At 33.6% G+C, this 22,760-nt stretch overlaps 2 protein-coding genes across 2 annotated transcripts; both read right to left on the reverse strand.

The window, feature by feature from the left end:
• Positions 1–284: 284 nt before the first annotated feature.
• Positions 285–8,349, reverse strand: LOC128165490 (actin-like). The gene is made up of 2 exons (XM_052830095.1): positions 8,223–8,349; positions 285–1,415 (listed from the first exon to the last, which is right to left on the reverse strand). The coding sequence occupies exons 1-2, from the start codon at positions 8,346–8,348 to the stop codon at positions 411–413; spliced, it is 1,131 nt and encodes a 376-aa protein (XP_052686055.1). The 5' UTR covers position 8,349; the 3' UTR covers positions 285–410.
• Positions 8,350–16,695: 8,346 nt separating this feature from the next.
• Positions 16,696–18,526, reverse strand: LOC128165491 (uncharacterized). Its single transcript, XM_052830096.1, has 2 exons — positions 18,331–18,526; positions 16,696–17,754 (listed from the first exon to the last, which is right to left on the reverse strand). The coding sequence occupies exons 1-2, from the start codon at positions 18,454–18,456 to the stop codon at positions 16,750–16,752; spliced, it is 1,131 nt and encodes a 376-aa protein (XP_052686056.1). The 5' UTR covers positions 18,457–18,526; the 3' UTR covers positions 16,696–16,749.
• Between the last annotated feature and the right edge of the window lie 4,234 nt (positions 18,527–22,760).

Consider the following 22,760-nt stretch of genomic DNA (forward strand, 5'->3'; position numbering starts at 1 on the left):
TTAAGCTTTGGGACCTGCTCCAAAATTTTTGACAGGACGTAAAGGGTATAGCATAAACTCCACGACATCGTCTCGGTGAGCTATAAACCGATACTGGATACAAAATACCCATAAATAATATACAATATTTATTATATTTTGTGTAAAGAAAATTAACGTTTTTGATTTTGTTCTAAGTTTAATGATACGTTTTCTGTTTCATTGGGAAAAAATACAGAAGCTTATAACTTAAAAAATGCACCATAAACTTCTTTAAGTTAACATCCCATAATGAAAATTTCAAAATAAAGACAAATTATATAAATCACTGTTATTGGAATAAACAGTCGCTTTATTATTATTAAGCAATAAAATTATTTTTTGGGGGGTATGATTAGATACAAACATAAATGTAACACATCTGTACAGAATTAGAAGCACTTTCTGTGGACAATGGATGGTCCAGATTCGTCGAACTCCTGTTTGCTGATCCACATCTGTTGGAAGGTGGAGAGAGAAGCAAGGATGGAACCACCAATCCAAGTGGAATACTTCCTATCGGGTGGAGCAATGACCTTGATTTTCATTGTGCTAGGAGCTAAAGCTGTGATTTCCTTCTGCATGCGGTCAGCAATGCCAGGGTACATAGTGGAACCACCAGATAAAACAGTGTTAGCGTACAAGTCTTTACGGATATCAACATCGCATTTCATGATACTGTTGTATGTGGTTTCAGGAATACCAGAAGATTCCATTCCAAGGAAGGATGGCTGGAACATTGTCTCTGGGCACCTAAACCGTTCGTTACCAATTGTGATGACCTGACCGTCGGGAAGTTCATAACTCTTCTCTAGAGATGAGGATGAAGCAGCAGTAGCCATCTCTTGTTCGAAGTCCAGGGCAACGTAGCACAGTTTCTCCTTGATGTCTCTAACGATTTCTCTCTCGGCTGTGGTGGTGAAAGAGTATCCACGTTCTGTAAGGATTTTCATGAGGTAATCGGTCAGATCACGTCCAGCAAGATCCAATCTCATGATGGCGTGTGGAAGGGCGTAACCCTCGTAGATGGGGACTGTGTGAGACACACCATCTCCGGAGTCGAGTACGATACCGGTTGTACGACGGGAAGCGTACAGGGACAGTACGGCCTGGATGGCGACGTACATGGCGGGAGAGTTGAAGGTCTCAAACATGATCTGTGTCATCTTTTCTCTATTGGCCTTGGGGTTGAGTGGGGCCTCTGTCAGGAGGACGGGGTGTTCCTCTGGTGCCACACGGAGTTCATTGTAGAAGGTATGATGCCAGATTTTCTCCATGTCATCCCAGTTAGTGACGATGCCATGTTCAATGGGGTACTTGAAGGTGAGGATACCTCTCTTGCTCTGAGCCTCATCTCCTACATAGCTGTCCTTCTGTCCCATACCAACCATCACACCCTGAAAACATGTAATGTCTAGTTACTTCTTCAAGAAAAAAATGCATTTTGCATGAACATGAGACATCAAGTTGCTTATAACCAGTATTGACATGTAATAAAACTCTAAACGTTTGTTTGGTTCAGAAAAGTTCGTTTAGCCTTATTTTTTTTGGGACGTTTGTTTTCCTTTTTGTTTTGTAACAATCTGTAGACCAAACGTAAAGTCAGTATTTAAATTTTCAGATGATATATAAATTATTTAACCTTTTCTATTTTTTTTTTTTTGGAGGATGAAAAGTGTAATTTACTATATATTTTGTAATTTTGGACTTCATTGTAGGTCGGTATGTGGTTAATTGACCCATGTCAAGTGATATCGACCGAGGACAAGGACAGTGATATCGATCGGGGTTGCGAGGTCCATGTAACCAAATATTGAGCGTACAATGATGTCCATAATAGTTATATTATATAATCACTCGCAGCACAGTTAAGGATGGAGACTTGTCTGGTTTTCATCTTATTAAAATATAAAAAAAGTATATTTTGAACAATTTCCATTACATCAAGAAAGACAAAGATTAAGGAAAATAAGCTATGAATTTTTTCATTTAATACAGTTATATGGCATGGAAATAGAAATCAAAGTATAGAATTTAGCGTATAGTTATACAACTTGGCATAGAAATCAAACTTACAGTACAGAATTTAACAAGAACTATATTTTTGGTGGAACACTGGCGTAGAAATATGCCATATATTTTTGTAATATAAAATTATTGTAGTTTTTTTAACTGAGCATTTTTTAAAACCAATGTTAACTAATAATACGAATCTCTTGTTTCAGAATGTGTATTTAAAATTTGATTATCCAAACAAGTAACGATTTTATTAGCTTTTACGTCTTTTTCATTTCAGAATTTAAAAAAAATGCTTCAAAAACTCTACAGTTAGCAACACATATGCTTTCGTAAAAAAAACCCTGTACATTATGATATCTAAACTTTTGCTGACATGTGACGTCATTTCCTTCCCTGAATTTATCCACACTTCTACCGAACTACCGAAAATTTTTAAAAGTCAAATCTGTTTCTTTGCGTCATTAATAGCCAATTCAATAAATAAATCATAAATTATCTAAACAATAGTACACCCCCGAAATCCAAATGACGGCTATCTTTTTTAAAGAAAAGAATTGGCTTACAATCGAATAATTACGGTCGTGTTCATTTTTGAATTTAAATTCACATTTGATAATGTTATTCAAGCACATGTAAAACATGAACACGCATTTTTCATAGAATTTAACGTACGTGTGCACCCACAAACACAACCAATTTCCCTTTAATCTGCAATGTATTTAATAAACGAACATGTTTAATAAGAGGTAAATCTCGAAAATACATACAGTTTGTTCAACAAAACGAATTTTTTTTATAGATTACTTTTTCTGATCACAAATTGTTTATATAAACCGACGAAAATTTACTTTTTAAGCAAGGACATTTGAATAATTTCCTAAAGTAATCAAAACATTGAATGTAACTCACTTAGTGTACAATTATTAAAAATAAGTGAATAATTTTCATTCGCGAAACAGAAACAATATTTACTAAAAAAAAAAAAAAGAAAAAAAAAGCTTAATTTATTTGTCAGCTTCCAGGCAGGCTTGTAGTAACGGACTGTGAGAGTTCGGGGTCCTTCTCCACATAGTTTTGTTAAAAATCAATGAACATACATGATAGAATAAATGACTATGACCCTCCCCCCACATTGGGAGTTTTTGGTTTGTCGGAAATGTTGGAACTGCAGAAAATAATGCTTTATTCTAACGGTCTTAAGAGAAAGCTTCACAATAGTCCCAATAACTTCCAAAACGTGATTTTACAGCCTTAGGATGGTTTAATTACAAGGTAAGTGATGTCCTTAAGTTAGGACAAAGTTATGGCGATTCCTAAACTTAGGAGAGTTTCGAGAAACAGACTTAGGATTAAGACATATCCTAAGATGTACTTAGGACACACCATAGTCCTGAGATAGCTTCGTGAACATGCCTTCAGGACTTCTGCTTTATACTTATTTTTTCAAAGTGTGTTTTAGTGTTTCTATGATAAAATATGTTGATTTACAAGATAACGCACTTTGAAATAAAAAAATTAAAGTGCACAGTCTTGGTCACATTTTTCACACACTTTCATTTTTTGTCTTTTCTAAGGGCGTTGATTTGGTCCCAAAACGTACTGAATTTTTAGCAGACATTCTATTTATAAAGTTGTTTTTTTTAATAAATGATGCAAAATTTGTAGGAGTCTAAGCATAAACTCACTTGTCAATTTAAACCAAATAAATTATTTTATTATAAAAGTTAAAGAAATAAACTACATACACAGCTATTCTCTTAGCTGCAATAATGTAGCCCTCTCCGATTTTTTATACCTGATGTTTACTGGAGAGGGCTACAATTCCACAGGATCTCCTTAATGGTGCAAAAATTAATTTTAATGCGGCTGACTTCGGTCTGAAAAGATCGATTTTATATTTGACTTCCTTTAGTTAAATGATTTTCTTATGCAGATTGTACAAATTAACCGTATATAAATCAGATAAAACAAATCATCATGTTTACAGTCGTCTTTTTCAGCAGTCATGACAGTTCTCGCGTGATTTTATGGGATGTACGCTTGGAGTTTTGATGGGCTTGATAACGTGAATGTCAGTATAAATAATCGATCTTACCTGGTTATATCACTAAAACATCATTTAAGGAAATGGTATATAATGGAAAATTCATATTTACCGCGTTAATTATGTTTAAAATAGGGGAATTCCTATATTCAGTTTACGATCCGCTCCTGAATTCTCATTGGCTGTCCCAAAATAAAACCGGTCAAGGTCAGTAAACATGGCGGACAAATTCAACTTTCGTTGTTGACATACACGAAAAATAGCCGATATATGGACTTTACTTGATATTTTTGGATTAATTTATGCCAGAGACATCTACAACGTTTGAGTTCAGGTAAGAAATGCAAATGTTATTGTCATTTATAAACGATTTGAGACAAAATCGTTGCGGGAGTGAATCACTCCAGCACTTGCAGCATTACGGAGATCCTATGGAGTTGTAGCCCTCTCTCTCTCTCCCCCCCCCCCCCCCAAAAAAAAAATAAATCGGGAGAGGGCTACATTATTGCAGCTACTATTCTCTGTGAGCACTTAAACTTTTTCGGCAAGCGTAGAAAACTTTAGACTTTATTATACCGTTCAAAATCACAAGTCAAATTGTCTATGTACCCAAGGAAACTTTACCCAAACTGTTCATTACAATTCCCATATTAATGCAGTGCTGTAAAAAATGATCCAGTAAGCTCAATGTTTCACAAAAATAGAATTAAAATTATTGAACCTTCAGCTATCTAAAAATGTAAAAACACAATGGGAAAGCTACTTTTATTATTGTGAAAAAAATAGTTAAAAACTGTTACATTTCTTGAAAATGAATTATCTATGTTTGAATTTTTTTTACTCTTTTGTGTTCAAAAAGAGAAGTGTTGAATAAGCATGTCAACAATGTGTGCTTTCTGCAAATTATTGAAAAATTTAGCCTTTTTTTATAATGACCTACGGCTATTTTCACTTTATCTTTAATGTTTAAAATCATAATTTTAAGTGTTTCTGGAATTCCCTCAGATGCCTTTATCATGTAAATAAAGTGCAGCTGGACGTCATGAATCTATGTTTCTTCAGATTGTAGTTTGACTTTTTAATATCAATTATGCATATTAATTTCTGAGTTTTGACCCTATGTTAAATATAATAAGGAACAGTTTGTGAGTCTTCTTAATCCGCACATTCACACATGCTTATATGTATTCATTTTCAAAATATGTTTGTTACAAGTATATTCATGTAGACTGCATTCATGCATGTGGGGGATAAAATCAATAGTCAGTTGTAGTTTCTTAATTTTCAGGGTACTCCTTTCATGTTTTCTAGTATATTTAAAATGTTAAAACAAATTTACCATATTTATAAAATACATTGTTATATTTTTTTGTTCTATTTGTTGTTTTCAATTTCTACGATTAAATATGTATGTACTGTATCAGTATGTATTTGTTTGAAATCAACTTGTGTTTACTGGTCTTTTAGCCAATGATTGCCATTGGGATATAAGATGGATTGTAAATGTAATATACAAATCTTTTTTTCTGAGAAGTCTGAGTTTAAATTACATGATGCAATGAAAGAAAAATGATCAAGCTCACATACCCCATGCTCCCTCATTATTTAACAATGATACACATAATGAATGGCATTGTATGCATTAAATACATACACAAAAAATTGATAAAGAGCATAATTCGCAAAAAATCATCAGTTAAAAATGCCCTGCAAATATGCACAACCATTTCTCTGTCTTTAACAACAAATAAAAATACAAAATTCTAAAGGCCGAAATTCTCAGAAAAATAATGAAATCGGAAATTCCTTGTAATATGCCCATCTACAGAATGTGTTATATATCCATAGAAAGTTTCTTTAAATTTCATGCAACGGTTAAAAGGAGTTGCGTTTACAAACTGTTCTTTACTATATTCAACAGAGGGCCAACATTCTAAGTTCAAAAGGGCCGTTTCCAGAAGTGACATGAAATTGGAATGTTTATTTATACTATGCATATTTACGCATTGTGTTCTAAATACCTAGTTTCTAGAAATTTCGTGCAGCAGTTTAAGATGCTTCCCCGGTCGTAAAAAAAAGCGGAACTACAGAGAGACATAATAACCACATATATTAACATTCAATAAGGTTTTTATTCAATTCAAGTTGCTGTCCTTTAAAAAAGGACTGCAATACGTGGACCAAATGCATGTGTTTCTAACGAAAACGTGAAAGTATAAAGTTATCTGAGATTTCATCGACTCTAACCCCCTGCTTTTAACCACAAAATTTGTACGTTGTATTACGTATATGTATAGCTCCGACTTTTTATCTCAGAGTTTAAAGGGTTCATACTTCTAAAATAATTATGATCTATATTAATGAAGATTGCATGTAAAGTATGAGACACTCAGCGAATTCTACTATTTGCGCACACGTTACGCTTGGCACTACTTTGTTATACTCTGTCCCGAGTTTTTGCTTCCACCACTTTTTGCTTGATATTTCGATAATCATAAATACCTTTGTGCTCAAACTACGTTCATCCACTAATATGAAAATGTCCAGATTATCTGTTTTGAAACGCCCCCTCTACCCCTCTACCGCTTCAGGTTTCAATATACATCCAAGAATAAAAAGTGTACGTGAATTTTGCATTGCATCAGCCATTAATAAGCCCGGATGATAACGTTGAAAAATTGCGCGAGGTATCCCGAGTACTTCCGAATGGAGAAATGATGTAAACGATTCCCATTATAAATCTCAGTAAGAAATTTGTTTTCGTTCCTGTGAACTTTTATGATTGAAAAATGATATCGTTCAGTAAAGATATCTTGGTATCTTGGATATATTTCCTTTCATCGATTTCAACTGTATTTCTTTCACAGGTATGTGTATTTTTATTAAAAATCATCAAAAAGTGATGGAAGCAATAACTTGGGACAGACAATAACTATGCAGTGACAGCTTTGTGTGAATTAATTTCATATTTTGATGCATTTTTCTTGAGATTTTAACTTTTATACAGTGACATAATTATTCAATCATCTATTACATACATTCACATAATTATTCGATCGTACTTAAATGCTTAAATATTTTCAATCGGACAGTACTCTTGCCTCGCCTACTGGCTGTAAAAGTAAGGTTGAGCGACATGTGTTTTCAGAAAACAACAAAACATTGCAAGTTATGCTATTTGATGCCTCTTGTAGTTTTGGCATAACATTAACTTATTTCACAATGCTGACAGTTCATATCACATGCCGACCATTTCTTTAAAAGGAATTCTTTGTTTCTGTACTGTTTACTGACAACTTTACAATCACAGCGCCTTTGAACTTATGTGTGCATATAGCATTGAATCCCGATCCCAATTCAGATAAACGTGTGCTAGCCTGCTTCCCTGAGCTACCAATTACGCACAGGAACAAGGCTAGCTCATGTGCAGGCTGAATTTCCCCCCATAGCATCCGGTATAGCCTCGCTTATATATTTTCTTCGTGGACCTCAGGGTCCACGCAATAAGGAGCAGATGTCTTGCTGTTATTCATGGGGTACACAAACGGTATTAATGCTGTGATTTTTACATTCTGTACGTAGGGTACCTATACGTTTCTTGATTTTGTAATATGAACAATTTTTTGACTTTTTATTCTTTATACTTAATGGCAGTCATGGTCAAAATGAATAACATTAAGAATCACTATATAGCAACCCTATCCATACCTGATAAGAAGCTCTTTTCAATTCTTTGTATTTTTGTAACCCATCAAAATTACGTTTACCATTTCATTCAAAGATTTAATTTCTTTGATAACATTGATAAGAACATTAATAACCCAACTGATTCCTCACAAGTGAACAAAAAATCGAAAAAAATATTGGTACCCCCCCCCCCCCACCACCCACCCAAAATAAACACAAAGTCGAACCTTGCAGCTGAAACAAGGAACATTCAATATCGTTTTTAATTATACATTTGTGTATATTTCTTTAAAGATGACGAAATATTCCATTAGTTTTTGGCAAGTCATTATTTTTAGCAAGAAAATTCTCTTTGTGCATTTATATATATCAACTAAAAAGATACACTTGATTTTTAAATATAAAAAAATCTTTTGTGTGCTAGTATACGGTCTTTTTAAGATAAGTATCATACCGGATGTCTGGGGTGGCCGACAATGGAAGGGAACACAGATCTGGGAGCATCGTCTCCGGCAAATCCGGCCTTGCACATTCCGGATCCATTGTCAATAACTAAAGCTGCAATATCTTCATCTCCCATGTTGAGAACTTTAATATCCTCGTCTCAAAGTATGACAACCTACTGAAAGGTATAGTTTAACTAAAAAAGGAAACGGATGCCTTATATGGGTAAATTATTTCATTATAAGAATTGTACGCAGCTTAATTGGCTCTTTTTGTTTGAAAAAAAAACAACCAAAAAGTATACGAGAGATAAGTAAGAAAAATGTTCAGTTCAAGATATTTAAAATACCGTACATACTTTATCTGGAAAGCTTCATCCCCTATTAAGTTATTGGATATTTTAACCGGCTATATATGATTACATATGATAAAAATGTAAATCACACCGCTGCTTCTCAGTCCAGGCACGTAGCATCGGGGGGGGGGGGGGGGGGGCTTGAAATTGAAGTTATATACTATACTCATTTTATATATGCTTGTCAAGATTTTTTTTCGATGAGTATGCCCCCCCCCCCCCCCCCCCCCCCAACGAATGCTCTACTGTTACATTTTAATGATTTGCATAAAATAGTTGTCGACATACAAACAACAACAAGTTGACAAGTAAACAAGTCTGTCATGGTTTTGTTTACGTGGGTTCCATTCACCGTTGAAGTTTACTGTAAAGCTGTCTTTTTTTCCTATTAAAAGTTTATAAAAAAAAAGTTATGTATAAACACAATGAATAAATTTCAAGTGTTCATCACAATTTGTGGAAAAAAATATTTTCGATTTGGAATGTTATTGTAAATTAAATATAAATTTTTAGCTTAAATCTTGACCACGCCCCTTTTTCTTTTTAAAATCCCCTGCGTGTCGGAATTTTGGGATTCTCGTATTTAATTTCAGTATTATCTTTGGGTGGGTTATCTTTTTAAACATTCTAAACAAGGGCATATAAATGATATGGTATTTTTCTAGTATTTGACCTTGAAAAAATTCTTATTTTCATTCATGTACGAGGAACAAAAACATACCATAAATACGTACTTATACTAGTTAGGTAAAATTTTACAGATATATTTTAATTTTTCAACAGTTAATATGTAAAATGTACAGATGTGTATGGAACGCCGGGACTGTCTTATATGAGGATTTAACATTATACGCAGTGTTCTCCTCATTATATTTGGTAGTATATTCTTTATATGAGGTCTTTTTTGCATTAAATCGTGTGCATTTTCCATTATATACAGTACTTCTTTCATTATATGATGTAGTTATTTAAGAAATAAACAACGTTATTTAGTGAACATGGCGTTATGAATAGCAATTGCTCTGTTGGCATATTCCATGATGCGCGCTAGCGCATCATGGAAAATATGCCAGCAGAGCAGTTGCTATTCATAATGCCATGTTCACTAAATAATCGTTGTTTATTACTTATATTTGCATTTTACCACTCGCAAATACCCTGTATTTGCTTAGACCTAGACATTTAGGTATTGCATCAAAAATAAACATTCAGACTTTAATGTATCCTTTATGACGTCATAGTATACAGACAAAGCAATTGCGATTATAGAAAAATAATTGCAGTTCCTCTGTGTAGGCTTACAGTGGGGAAGAACAATGGATATGCAAATATTTCACTATATTATGTACATTTATCATTATATGAGGTGCTTACAACATTATATGAGGTGCTTCAAACATTATATGCGGTCGTTCTAACATTATATGCGGTGAACACAACATTTTATTATGTACTTATGAATATTACGTATATTCATTATTATATGTAGTATTTCTGTTATTATGAAGATGATGAGCGTTAAATATTATGTCCGGTCCTCTTAGCATTCCGTGCGGTAGATTTTGCATTTGGTTGTGATGTAGACACAGTATTATATGCTGTGCTTTCATCTTTATGATGATGATCTTTCGGAAGCTTTTTTTCGGAAGTCGTGCTATGAAAAAAATGGATGATATTTTACGGGATCTTAAAATGGCTCAATTTATAGATGGATGTACCCATTGCCGGGCAATGCTATTTGTCTAGTCCTGCTTAAACATTCTTAAATACTTGATGAGGATTAAAGCATATCTTTCCAATTTATAAGGCATGAAAATAGATCTGCACATTGTCTATTTAACTTTTTCACCTGATAAGTTTAAAAAAAAAAATAATTTCAATACTATACAAATCACAATTCAAAATTTAAACTTAAGTTTTTATCCATATTTCTAGGACCTTGCCTCTATTTTAAATTATTCTCTTAGAAATACCCATTTGCGTTAAAGGAATTCTTATTTCTTGGTTTTGGAAAAGAGGTGGGTGGAAATAAATATTCGATCTGTTCCTGAATACTTAAAACAATATTCATTGTTGGGCCTTCCCGTGATAAACATGTTCGCTTGCCAAAGGTACACGATTCGTTAGTTAGCACAGAGACATTTTAAATTTTTAAGTTTAAGCTTTTTTATGCCCCCGTCCTAATCGAAGATTCGGAAGTATGTAGTTTTTGCCCTGTTCGTCCATCTGTTTGTCCGCAAAAATATAAATCTTGGCCTTAACTTTTGAGTTGGTGGGGCAATTGCTTTCATATTTCACAGATGTATTCCTTGAGACAAAACTTTTCTTAACCACCAAATTTATAAATATCGTTTACTTAAAATTTGTAATTTAGATTATATTTATCCCAAATAGTAAACTTTACAGCTGCATTTAATGAAGATGAATGAGCAGTTTCTGAAATTTTAAGACACTCCTCCACCTTCCATTATTCTCTCAATGCACGCCATTCGAGCTTGAACAATCATCGGTAATGTCTGCATATTATAAATTTGGCATTTTGAATTCATAAAGAAATAAGACCTTCATTCGTGCACACCTACAGATTAAATGTTGACAACTTATATGTTCTGTTCCCGCTATTATTATTTATTTATTTTGATAATACACAAGTACAAGAGTTCAGCTTCACACCTCTACTTCCATTTAATTTAATTTTTTAAGTAAACAAACTCTCCTGTGATGAAAATAGAATATTAATGTACATATTTCTGTTTTCACACGAGATGTCCACTCTCCCCCGGCATATTGTAAAGATGAAAGCACAGCATATAATGCTGTGTCTACATCACAACGAAATGCAAAATCTACTGCTAGGAATGCTGACAGGACCGGACATAATACTTAATATTCATCATCTTCATAATAACAGAAATACTACATATAATAATGAATATACTGAATGTAATGTGATAAGTACATAATATAATGTTGTGTTCACCGCATATGATGTTAGAACGACCGCATATAATGTTAGAAGCACCTCATATAATGTTGGAAGCACCTCATATAATGATAAATGTACATAATATAGTGAAATAACTACATCATATATTGAAAGAAGTACTATATATAATGGAATATGCACACGATGTATTAATGTAAAAAAGACCTCATATAAAGAATATACTACCAAATATAATGAGGAGATCACTGCGTATAATGTTTAATCCCCATATAAGACAGTCCCGGCGTTCCATAGATGTGCAAGGGTTGCTCGATATGTTATGTGTATTGGAGCACAGCGCGATAACGTAAGATGTCGTTGATTATGATACTCTTTAATAGCTCCAACCAATTCCTTTAAATTGTATAAACACGAGCCTTGTCGTAGAGATGAAAAATTAAAATAAAATCAGAAATGAGTAGAAAATAACAAGATGAACAAATAAGTATTAAGAATTCATAAATAACCAGTAAAGAATAAGTATTAACAGTTAAGAAATAAAAGTTAACAATTAACAAGCAAGTATTTAAGTAATAGATAGTGAGTATTAAAATTTAATAAATAACAAGTAATTATTAAATAACAACAAGTGAGTAATAAGTACATACAAGAAACAAGAAGTATATAGCCCAAGTCCTACCACGATTTTGAATTGATTGACTATGTTATGAGGGAAGCATTAAGTACATAATGTAATTGGAAGTGTCCATAAAAGGGAGCGGTGATTGCTAAATTATTAGGATTTATGCTATCTAAACATGTGCGGAAAGGAATAACACAAATACATTATGTAGATTAGTTTTATGACCTGTATATTTGCAGCAGTAACAAAATGATCTGAAATGCCCTTGAACAAGTAATGAAACACAAATTATTTTAGAAACAGTGCAATTGAAAAGGCTCTACATACATGAACCAAATATTTGTACTAATCTTCGGTGATCAATTACGTAGTCTTTGAGAATGTCTTTCAATTCAATGAATTATTCCAAAGATTAATAAAGATGAACTGGGATTTGAACATCGGGTTATAAGTTCACAAGTCCTTTGAACTCTTCGCTACAAGTTTCTTTTTCTTTCCATACAAACTACATGTACATGTAATACAAACGTTTACATCTTCAGCATTCACGGGTGTTTAGGGTGTTTGTCTGTCTGTCAGTTCAGACCCAAAATACAAGACATCTGGTTTACCAGAAAGCAGTTCAGCATATCCTCTCTGTGGCCGAATTTTCTGAGAATTCCTGTAATCCGCTATTCTATCCAAATCAGTGTGAAAGGCGTCCATGAAGCAAAATCGCGGACACTCTTTAACAACTGGATTGTCCAAGTTGAACATTCTAGTATCCTTGATATCTTTAAATAGATTAATCCACGAATGAATCCCAAGCTTCTTAAGAACTTCCCACTACGCCTCTTTCTTTGGTTTGACGTACTTTTACCATCGAAAATGTTTAACACCAGCCATAGAGTCATTTTAAGGAATCGAAAAAGAGGTTGCAAAGAACTATAATAAGGCTTTTATTTTCTGTTCCCCTCTTAATCCGTATAACTCTTGGAGCACGTTTTACATGATTTTAGCTTGAAATTCAAAAACAGTCTAATCAAATAATAACAATTAATTCATAATGAATAAGTCATAACAATTAAGAAGTAAGTCAATATGTCCTTCCAGGGCTCATAACAATTAAGAAGTAAGTCAATGTCCTCCTAGGCTTCCGTACTTCCGTATGGTTAATATTAGTATTTTCAGTGCTTTATCAAAATTTAAAAGTCAAAATGTTATAAATTATTGTAATAATAAATATCAAATAACAAAATCAATAATAACAATAATAACTAGACTCTTTTTGCAAAAGCAACAAAAAGTTCATTCGTTTTGATACACATGTATCGATTGAATTGTAAGACATTGCTTCTCTCACATAGAAAAAATAATAGGTATGATAATCATTGTGAATTAAATATCCAGACGTTACTTCTATGTCAAACAACGAGAATAAAAAAGAGATCAATTTTTGAAGTAATTTCTGTGACGACCGGAAGTAGCGCCAAACAAAACAAGCAATTTATACATTTGAACAATAATAAGTCAATCTTTCCTCAAAGTTTGGTTCTTTACATCTCTGCCAAATCAAAGATCTCGTTGAAACAACATTTTTTCTCTCTGGACCGGAAATGGATGAACGGAAGTGATTGATAAAAACAATAGTTGGTATTTCTCGATCATTTGCCTAGTGTACATCACTGTTTATCATGCTAGATGAAACACTTAAGAAAGTCAGTTAAAAGTGTTAAAATCATGGTTTGTTTGAACCCTTCCGGTGAAAACCGGAAGAAACAGTTGGCAAAATGAAACCCGTTAAACACATCTTCAATCTAATGTCTATTGTTCATAAAAGCTTAGTGCCGCAATCGCTTACAGTGATTAAAATCTCGTGGACATCAAATTTGTAAAAAGAAAAGCTATTTGAGATATCTTACCGGAAGTAGAAATTGTTTGCTTATTCAACATTGTATAGATAACACATATAAGATTTTATACTGATATTTTTATTCCATTTAAAATAGACAAAATAAGAAAAAAAAATAATTTTTGAAGTGCTTCCGGTGACGACCGGAAGTTACGCCAAACAAAACAAAATAATGTTAACACATCTTTATACATAGGTCTATCGTCCTACAAAGTTTGATTGTTCAAGTCATTATCGTTTTTGAGAACTCAAAGACTCAAGGTTTTTTTTGTCTCGGGACAGGAAACGGACAAACGGAAGTGCTTGATGAAAATAAAAGTTGGTTCTTTTTTTCAAAATTTGGCAACAAGACTTAATTGTTTATCAATTTGTCTGAGTTGTCAACAAAAAAACAGTTAAACTTTTAAACAACTTGATTTGTTTGAAATCTTCCGGTGTGGACCGGAAGTGACGGTTGACAAAATGAAAACGGTTAAATACATCTTCTATCAAATGTTTATCATCCATGTAAGTTTCGTGTCTTGATCGCTTACAGTTGCTGAGATCTCGCGGTTCAAACATTTGTTTTAAAAAAAGCTACCTGAGATATTTGAGATATCTCACCGGAAGTAGAAATTTTATGTTTAGCTAACATAATTTTTGAAGTGCTTCAGGTGACGACCTGAAGTTACGAAGAAGAAAAAAATAGTTTAAACACATCTACAACTATAGGTCTATCATCCCTCAAAGTTTGGATGTTCAAGTCTTTATCGTTTCTGAGATCTCATTGTCCAAAGCTTTTTGTTGCGGGACAGGAAACGGACGACAGGAAGTGAATTTTGAAAAAATGAAGAAAAAAAAAACGCCAAGAGATATTATCATTCTCTATCAGTCCTGAAAATTTCAAGAAAATCTATTTAGCCATCTCTGAGAAATCTTGTGGACAAAAAAAAAGGGGGGGGGAATAAGAAGAAACATTACAATCACTATTGGGTCTTCCGTTTCCAATTATTTAATTATTGAGTTATAAGGAAGAAACGGAGTTTGAAATTCTTTTGTTTTGTAAACACAGCCTTGTTATTGTTTACATATGTGTTTTATTGGTTGAATTTAAAAATCTTATTTATGAACACATTGAATTAGTTTACCTTGTTAGCCACGTGTCATTTTGTCAAAGAAATTGTAAACCCATACTTCATAGTATTTGTTAACAAATAAAGGCCTCAAGGTTTGTTTACATAACAATGAATTCTTACCTCTTTATCTCTCTTATAACTTGACTTCTAGCATTCAAATTTTGGTCAATCATTCAAAATGATTCAAAAGCATTTGATACATAAAAAATAAAATTTGATCAAAAATTGTGTCCAATTACCTTTAACCTTGACCACTGTTTTACAAATGGTTGGGAAGCGGGTTGAGAATGAGAAATTACAGCTTATATAACAGGTTTTGGTTATCTGAGCAAAATTATGCAATGGGAAACAATTAAGGGTCTAAAACTCAATTTGATTTATCAAAATGAATCTGTTCTGACCTTCGCATATGACCTAAAACACGTTTCAAGGTCACTGCTTTATACCCAACAGCTCTGTTTGTTTAGAGTAGGAGCCATAGAGAGCTGAGTACATAGTATACAAGCTCCAAACAAAGATCTTTTGCGTGATATGATATGACTTTAAAGAAGAGTATAAAAATGCTCCGGACAAGGATTTTTCCACATGATTCTGCTATGATCTTAACCTTAGACCGAGAAACTTTGTTTAAGGTCACTGCACAACATTCAGCTAAAAGACGCTCTTTTGGCGTCTCTTAGCTCAAACGCGCACCCAATACCTTCAATTTATAATGGCTGAAACTTCAAACTAAATAAATAATGTTTATATATTGATCAATAAAAACGATTGTTTTTAAAATCAAAAACCTCAGGATTTTGTATATCATTAGCAAACTATTTATATTTTTATATAAATAATTTGCTAATGATATACAATATCCTGAAGTTTTTGATTTTTTAAAAAAAAAGTTGTGGATACAATTTTGATGTAAATCTACATTTGAAGACATCTAAATTCAATTTTGAGCATTTTATAAACAATAAAAGTCATCCACAAAGTACATATTACTGAAGTCCGTAAAATAATTTTTAGGTACCTAACATTCTAAGCACAACTCGGGTCAACAAGTTCCAGGTGTCTTAAAATTAGTTTATTCAGTTTGATATCATGTATTAAAGTGTTTTAGTTGTCATTTTTTGATTAGCATGGTTATTCTTTTAAACACAACAACACGAACCATTTATAAAAAAATCAGAAAATTTTGTTTGGTAAAGTTAGTTCATTTTAACTTAACTATGAATTATGAAGTATGAAACTGTTTAATCTATATACATGTATATTGTCCTTTAATTAACTTACAAAACTTATCCAAAATTTACATCAATTCGACAAACTAAAAGAATGTTCTTTATAAATAGTGTAAAGTTGATGAAGATATTTGTTTATCAATTCATTGAAACAATAGACCTCGAAACTTATTTTTTGCCCATAAGCAAACACAATAACGACTTTTTTCTAGCCTCAGGAAGTATATATTAATAAGGCTAATAATAGAAAGCATTTAATTGCATCGTTAATCAGAATAAACATCTATAAAAGCAATTTTTTTTCTGTGTTGTCTCAATCTGAATTTTAAGCAGCTTTGAAAATGTATTTTAATGATTTAACTGATTCAATGATTTTCATTAAAAACATTTCTTGTGAACAATGGATGGACCACATTCATCATACTCCTGTTTAATGATCCACTGTGGACCGCAGTGTGAGAGAGCAGCAAAGATGGAACCACCGATCCAGACGGAATACTTCCTTTCTGGTGGGGCAAGAATTTTGATCTTCATAGTATGAGGAGCTAAACCTTTAATTTCATTTTGCAAACGATCAGCAAGATTTGGAAACATTGAAGTTCCACCAGATAACACAATGTTTGCGTAAAGGTCTTTTCGGAGATCAACATCACATTTCATGATGCTGTTATATACATTTTCATGAATACCAGCAGATTCCATTCCAAGGAAGGATGGCTGAAACATGACCTCCGGGCATCTAAATCTCTCGTTACCAATAGTGATGATCTGACCATCAGGAAGCTCGTATTTCCTCTCAACTGATGAGGAGAGAGTACTTTTCTGCAATTCTTTCTCAAATGAAGTAGCAACATAGCAAAGTTTCTCCTTAATGTCTCTGACGATTTCTCTTTCGGCTGTAGTGGTGAAAGAGTAGCCACGTTCTGTCAGGATTTTCATTAGGTAATCGGTGAGATCACGTCCAGCGAGATCCAATCTCATGATGGCGTGGGGAAAAGCGAAACCCTCGTAGATTGGAACTATGTGAGACACGCCGTCTCCGGAATCGAGTACAATACCAGTTGTACGACCAGAAGCGTAGAGGGACAATATGGCCTGTATCGAGACGTACATGGCGGGTGTATTGAATGTTTCAAACATAATTTCTATCATCTTTTCTCTGTTGGCCTTTGGGTTGAGTGGGGCTTCGGTCAGGAGGACGGGGTGTTCCTCTGGTGCCACACGGAGCTCATTGTAGAAGGTGTGATGCCAGATTAATTCCATGTCGTTCCAGTTGGTGACGATGCCATGATCGATGGGGTACTTGAGGGTAAGGATGCCTCGTTTACTCTCAGCTTCGTCTCCTACATAACTGCACTTTAATCCCATACCAGCCATCACGCCCTGAAAATACGAAACAAAGTGCCAGTGTTTTCGTAGTTTTGCACAACTGCAAAGGAAAACCGAACAGTGTTAAAGTAGAAGCTTCTGGTATACCAAATAGCCATGTTGTGTCAAAGCTGTTGGAATTTTTGGTTTTCTTATAAATAACATGTTTTAGAAACAAAACTGTGCATTTTGGACCATGCACAATGACATTCTATTAACTTATTCACGAAGCATCGGTATTCAGCTGCACATAGAAATGGAGGATTAATTTTACAACACTGGTTTCAAAATTCAATGCGCTGTTGATTTTTCTCTTTTAGACAGACATATTTTTGTTAAGGAATTTCAAAAAGTGTAGTCGCTCTCCGACATTTACCGATATTAAAAGCATGAGAGAGAGAGAGAGAGAGAGAGAGAGAGAGAGAGAGCAAGCTACTACACACTATGCATAATGACACATCAAAAGAGCACGGCTAACATTACTTCAGTACTTTAATTGTACGTTTGGCATGTCATAGTTTAAGCATATTTGATATAGCCTAACAAGTTGCGTCTTTACATCTATAGAAAAAAAACTAAAACATATTTTACCTGGTGTCTGGGTCGTCCAATAATGGAGGGGAACACAGCTCTCGGAGCATCATCTCCGGCAAATCCGGCCTTGCACATTCCGGACCCATTGTCAATGACAACCGCCGCAACATCATCATCATACATATTGAAAAACTGGAAAACGTGTCTACAATTAAAAGAGTTTCAAGAAAGTGTTACAAACAACAAGCTTATTTCTTAATCATTAAGAAGTAAATGAAATCTAGTCAGATTTGATGTTACTTATGCATGAAATATATAGTGGTGTCTGTGTTAGAGATTAAGATTGGGCAAATTGATAACATAATAAATCCAAAGAAATTGCGAGTTTGTTTTGTATATTTTTGGAAAGACGCACTTTTACTAGGAAACAGCATGAGCTGAAATTATTCATGCGCTAGTTTTCCAAGTAAAATTCATTCTTGATAGTTACTTAATAGTATTAAGTATCTGAAATGAAACAGATCCAGAATGTGCTATTCTTAAGTGCAACTTATCATAGAAATCATAAGTGCATTAAACAAAGACTGAAATTCCAGTATGAAAACTTATCTAGAGATATTTCAACAACATATTTTTATTAGGCAGTAAAGATTAAAGCTAGTAAACTGGGGCCTTGTTCACATATTATATAGAATATACTAGTAAACCATAATAATTTGAAAGGTCCCTGTTCTACAAGGATACTTGAGAGAGGAAAAAAGGATAAAACACACACACACACACAAATAAAAAAATGACATCTCACTTCTAAACAAGATTGAGATGAGACACACAATAGAGAGACAATTTAACTATATATATATATAGACTGCAGTGCTACAGCTTATCAAATATGTTTTGCCAATAGCTTTCATACTCCTTATATCTAAATTTTTCATTAGCATATATGTTTCGGTCAAAAGCCTTTCAATTATAACATTTTCAAATCCATTTATATATGGATTTGCATTACTTCTGTATTTACAAGAAAAAATATATTGCTTCACATTAAGAACTATCAAGTCAAAAAATCTATAAATATCTCTATTTTTGTATTTTCGAAAAGAACCGATTGTTTATCAAATTTTATTAACAAATCAAACTGTCACATGATCCAGTCTTCAACAGCAGACCATAATTCTTTTACAATAGTACATTCATAAAATAAATGTCCAATACTCTCTTCATCTCTTTAACAGAAAGTGCATACAGGAGACTTTGCTTTTTATACCCGCACTTTCTAAAGAAAGTTCGGGTATATTGTTGTTACCCTGTTCCGTCCGTCCGTCCGTCCGTCCGTCTGTCTGTCACGTTTTACTTTCTCAAACTGCTCTTACATCTTATAAACCAGCAAACTCAACTCTTAGAGTTTGATTTGGGGTATCATGTTGTTTTGTAAAAAGGTTTTAAAAATTTTCTGTTAGTCCTGGGGGTCAAATAATTGGTAAAAAATGACGTTTTTTCACAAAAAACCTTCTTCTTCGAACTCCTCCTACATTTTCAACAGTAGACAAATCATCTCTTGGAATATGCTTTAGGGTATCCTATAGATGCGCAATAAGGTTTCAGAATTTTCAATTTTGTCCTGGGGGTCATTTAATGGCTGAAAAATGACGTTTTTTTTTTGGCATTAGCCAAATGATCTTCTAGAATATGATTGGGGGTGTCATATTAAAGTGTGATCCGGTTCCAGAATTTCTTTTTTATTAAGGGGATCATTGGGCAACAAAAAATGACGTTTTTTTGCAAAAAAAAAGTATGGTTCCCAGAACTCTTCTTACAACTTTTGGAGTAGCTACGTCATTTCTTAGGATATAATTTAGGCTGTCCTATAGATGTGCAATAAGGTTTTAAAAAGTTAAATTTCATCCAGGGAGTCAAATAGTAGCAGAAACTTGACGTTTATTACTAAAAAAACATAGATCCAAAGCTCCTCTTATGATTTAATGGATAGACACATCATATTTTGAGATATGATAGGACTGTTCTATAGATGTGCAGTAAGGTTTTAAAAATTTAAATTTCATCCAGGGAGTCAAAAAGTAGCAGAAAATTGACGTTTATCACTTCAAAAAAACATAGATCCTAGAACTCCTTTTATGATTTAATGGATAGACACATCATATTTTGGGATATGATAGGAACTGTTCCATAGATGTGCATTACAGTTTTGAAAAATTAAATTTAACCCTGAGGCCCATTACCTACATACCTTTTGATGCTTTTAAGGATAAAGAAAATATGGTTAAGGGGTGGGCATCTCAACCGTTTTCGAGATATTCGTCCACTTCCTGTTCGAGGGGGGTCATGACCACCCCCGGGGCCCATGACCTACATACCGTTTGATGCCCCTTGACACAAGAAACAAGAATATATATGGTTTAAGGGTGGGGATCTCAACTGTTTTGAAAATATTAAGGGACTTGCTGTTTGAGGGGGTCAGGACCACCCAGAGGGCCCATGACCTACATACATGTAACATTTGATGCCCCTTGACATCAGAAACATGAATATATATGGTTAAGGGGTCATGATTATAACAGTTTCTTAGATATATGGTAATTTCAAATTCCTGGGGGGTAGGGGTGACCCCAGGGGTCAGATCTAATAAACCCTATATATTGCCAGTAACAGTAAATATATGATTATGAAAACCCTATATTATTATCTTTGTCCGTTTTCAAGTTACCATTTACAATAGAGTCTACGATTCTTCCTACAACGTTCAATGTTAGACCCCACACCCTTTTGACCCCCCCTCCCCTTCCCCCCCCCCCCCCCCCGAAAAGTGGTTGTCTAACCCAAAAAGAGAAAAATCAAACCAGGGTGCACAACTAGATATGCAGGCCTATCATATCCTAGAGTTTTGTACAATTCTGTTCAGCCATCTCTGAGAAACAAGTTCAGAGCGGGAAAGAAGAAAAAGAAGAAGACGAAGAATGATAATACATGTATTAAGAACCGTACAAAAACAATAAGTCTCCAAATTTCATTCGGGAGACTTAATAATAAAGATTAAATAGAGATAGGATCATCAAACATCAATAATTTAAAGATAATTGATAATTTCTGATTCTAAGGGGGTCAGGATGACCCCTTAGGGTCATGACTTACATGCCATAATGATCTGATGCGACATGAGCTAAGGAGGAATACTATCTTTGGATTAAGGTGGGGATCTCAATGGTTTTTATGATATTTGTTAATTTCAGGAAGAGCACTTTGGATCATGACCTACATACCATCTGAAATGTCTTGAACAAAGAAACAATGAGATAATATGTACATGATATATATGATTCAATTTAAGAACCCAGATATAGATCAATCATCTATTTTTTGTAATACTTCCTATGTATATATACATGTAATAGTTTGTGATTTGTTCTATACTATTCATGTTCATGACTGTAGTATGGCTGAGTCTTATTTTAAATTACATTAAAAAATTGTCATATATGACTTGGAACCCCCACCCCCAAACAAACTCAAATATAAACTGTTCTCCCCCCCCCCCTTAATTGTCGAATGATCTATTAAAATCAAAATATAATTTGGGTGACTAAAATCTTTTATAAACTGGTAAAAAATGTTATTCTTAAAAAAAAATTACATTACACCTTGCATAATTGACAAATGATCTATTGAGATATGATCAGAGGTCTTATTTCTACCTTGGGATCAATAACTAGTATTCATTGACAAGTTAAAATCAATAACAATAAATGATTCAAATTATAAATGTTTATACTCCACATTCACCCCCACCCACCCCCCATGCAAACTAACCTGGTTCTAAAGATTCAGTCTTCTTAATACATTCTTACATGTGTAAAGTAGCAAATTTTGAATCATTTCTTGATTTTTTTTTCTCTCCTGATGCACATTAACATTTTGGAAATTGCTTAATTCAATTTTTAATTTTTATAAACAAAATGTTATATGCATGTGTATTCGCCTATTTGGGGCAATTGTAAAGTCTCCTAAACAAAGCCGTGTCATCATTAGGCTAGGAATTACCCACATGGATCAAACACTACATAAGAATAAGATAAAATACTTTATTATTTCTAGTTCTAGAGTGTCTCCAAGGGGGCATAATCTATATACAATTTTACGCGCAATGACACAAAGAGCAAGAATAAATTATATGGTTTAGGGATGAGCTAGGATCTCAGATCTACGAAGTTAACAAAATATACAGTGTATCATCATTTCCTATTTCATAAAGGCGGGGGGGGGGGGGGGGTGTTAAAGACAACACATGGGGGTCATTAATGTACTTTACACCATATGATGCATCATAATAACATTAGAAGATATTTTGTATTTTCCTGTTTCGTGGGGTCAGAACAGTCCCATAAGGTCATGACCTACATTGTATTTGATGCATTATAATACATTAAGAAAGAAATACTCCGTCCTTCCTATTATAACTCATATAAAAA

This window comes from Crassostrea angulata, chromosome 10, assembly GCF_025612915.1.
Source record: "Crassostrea angulata isolate pt1a10 chromosome 10, ASM2561291v2, whole genome shotgun sequence".
In the NCBI taxonomy this organism is placed as follows: Eukaryota; Metazoa; Mollusca; class Bivalvia; order Ostreida; family Ostreidae; genus Magallana; species Magallana angulata.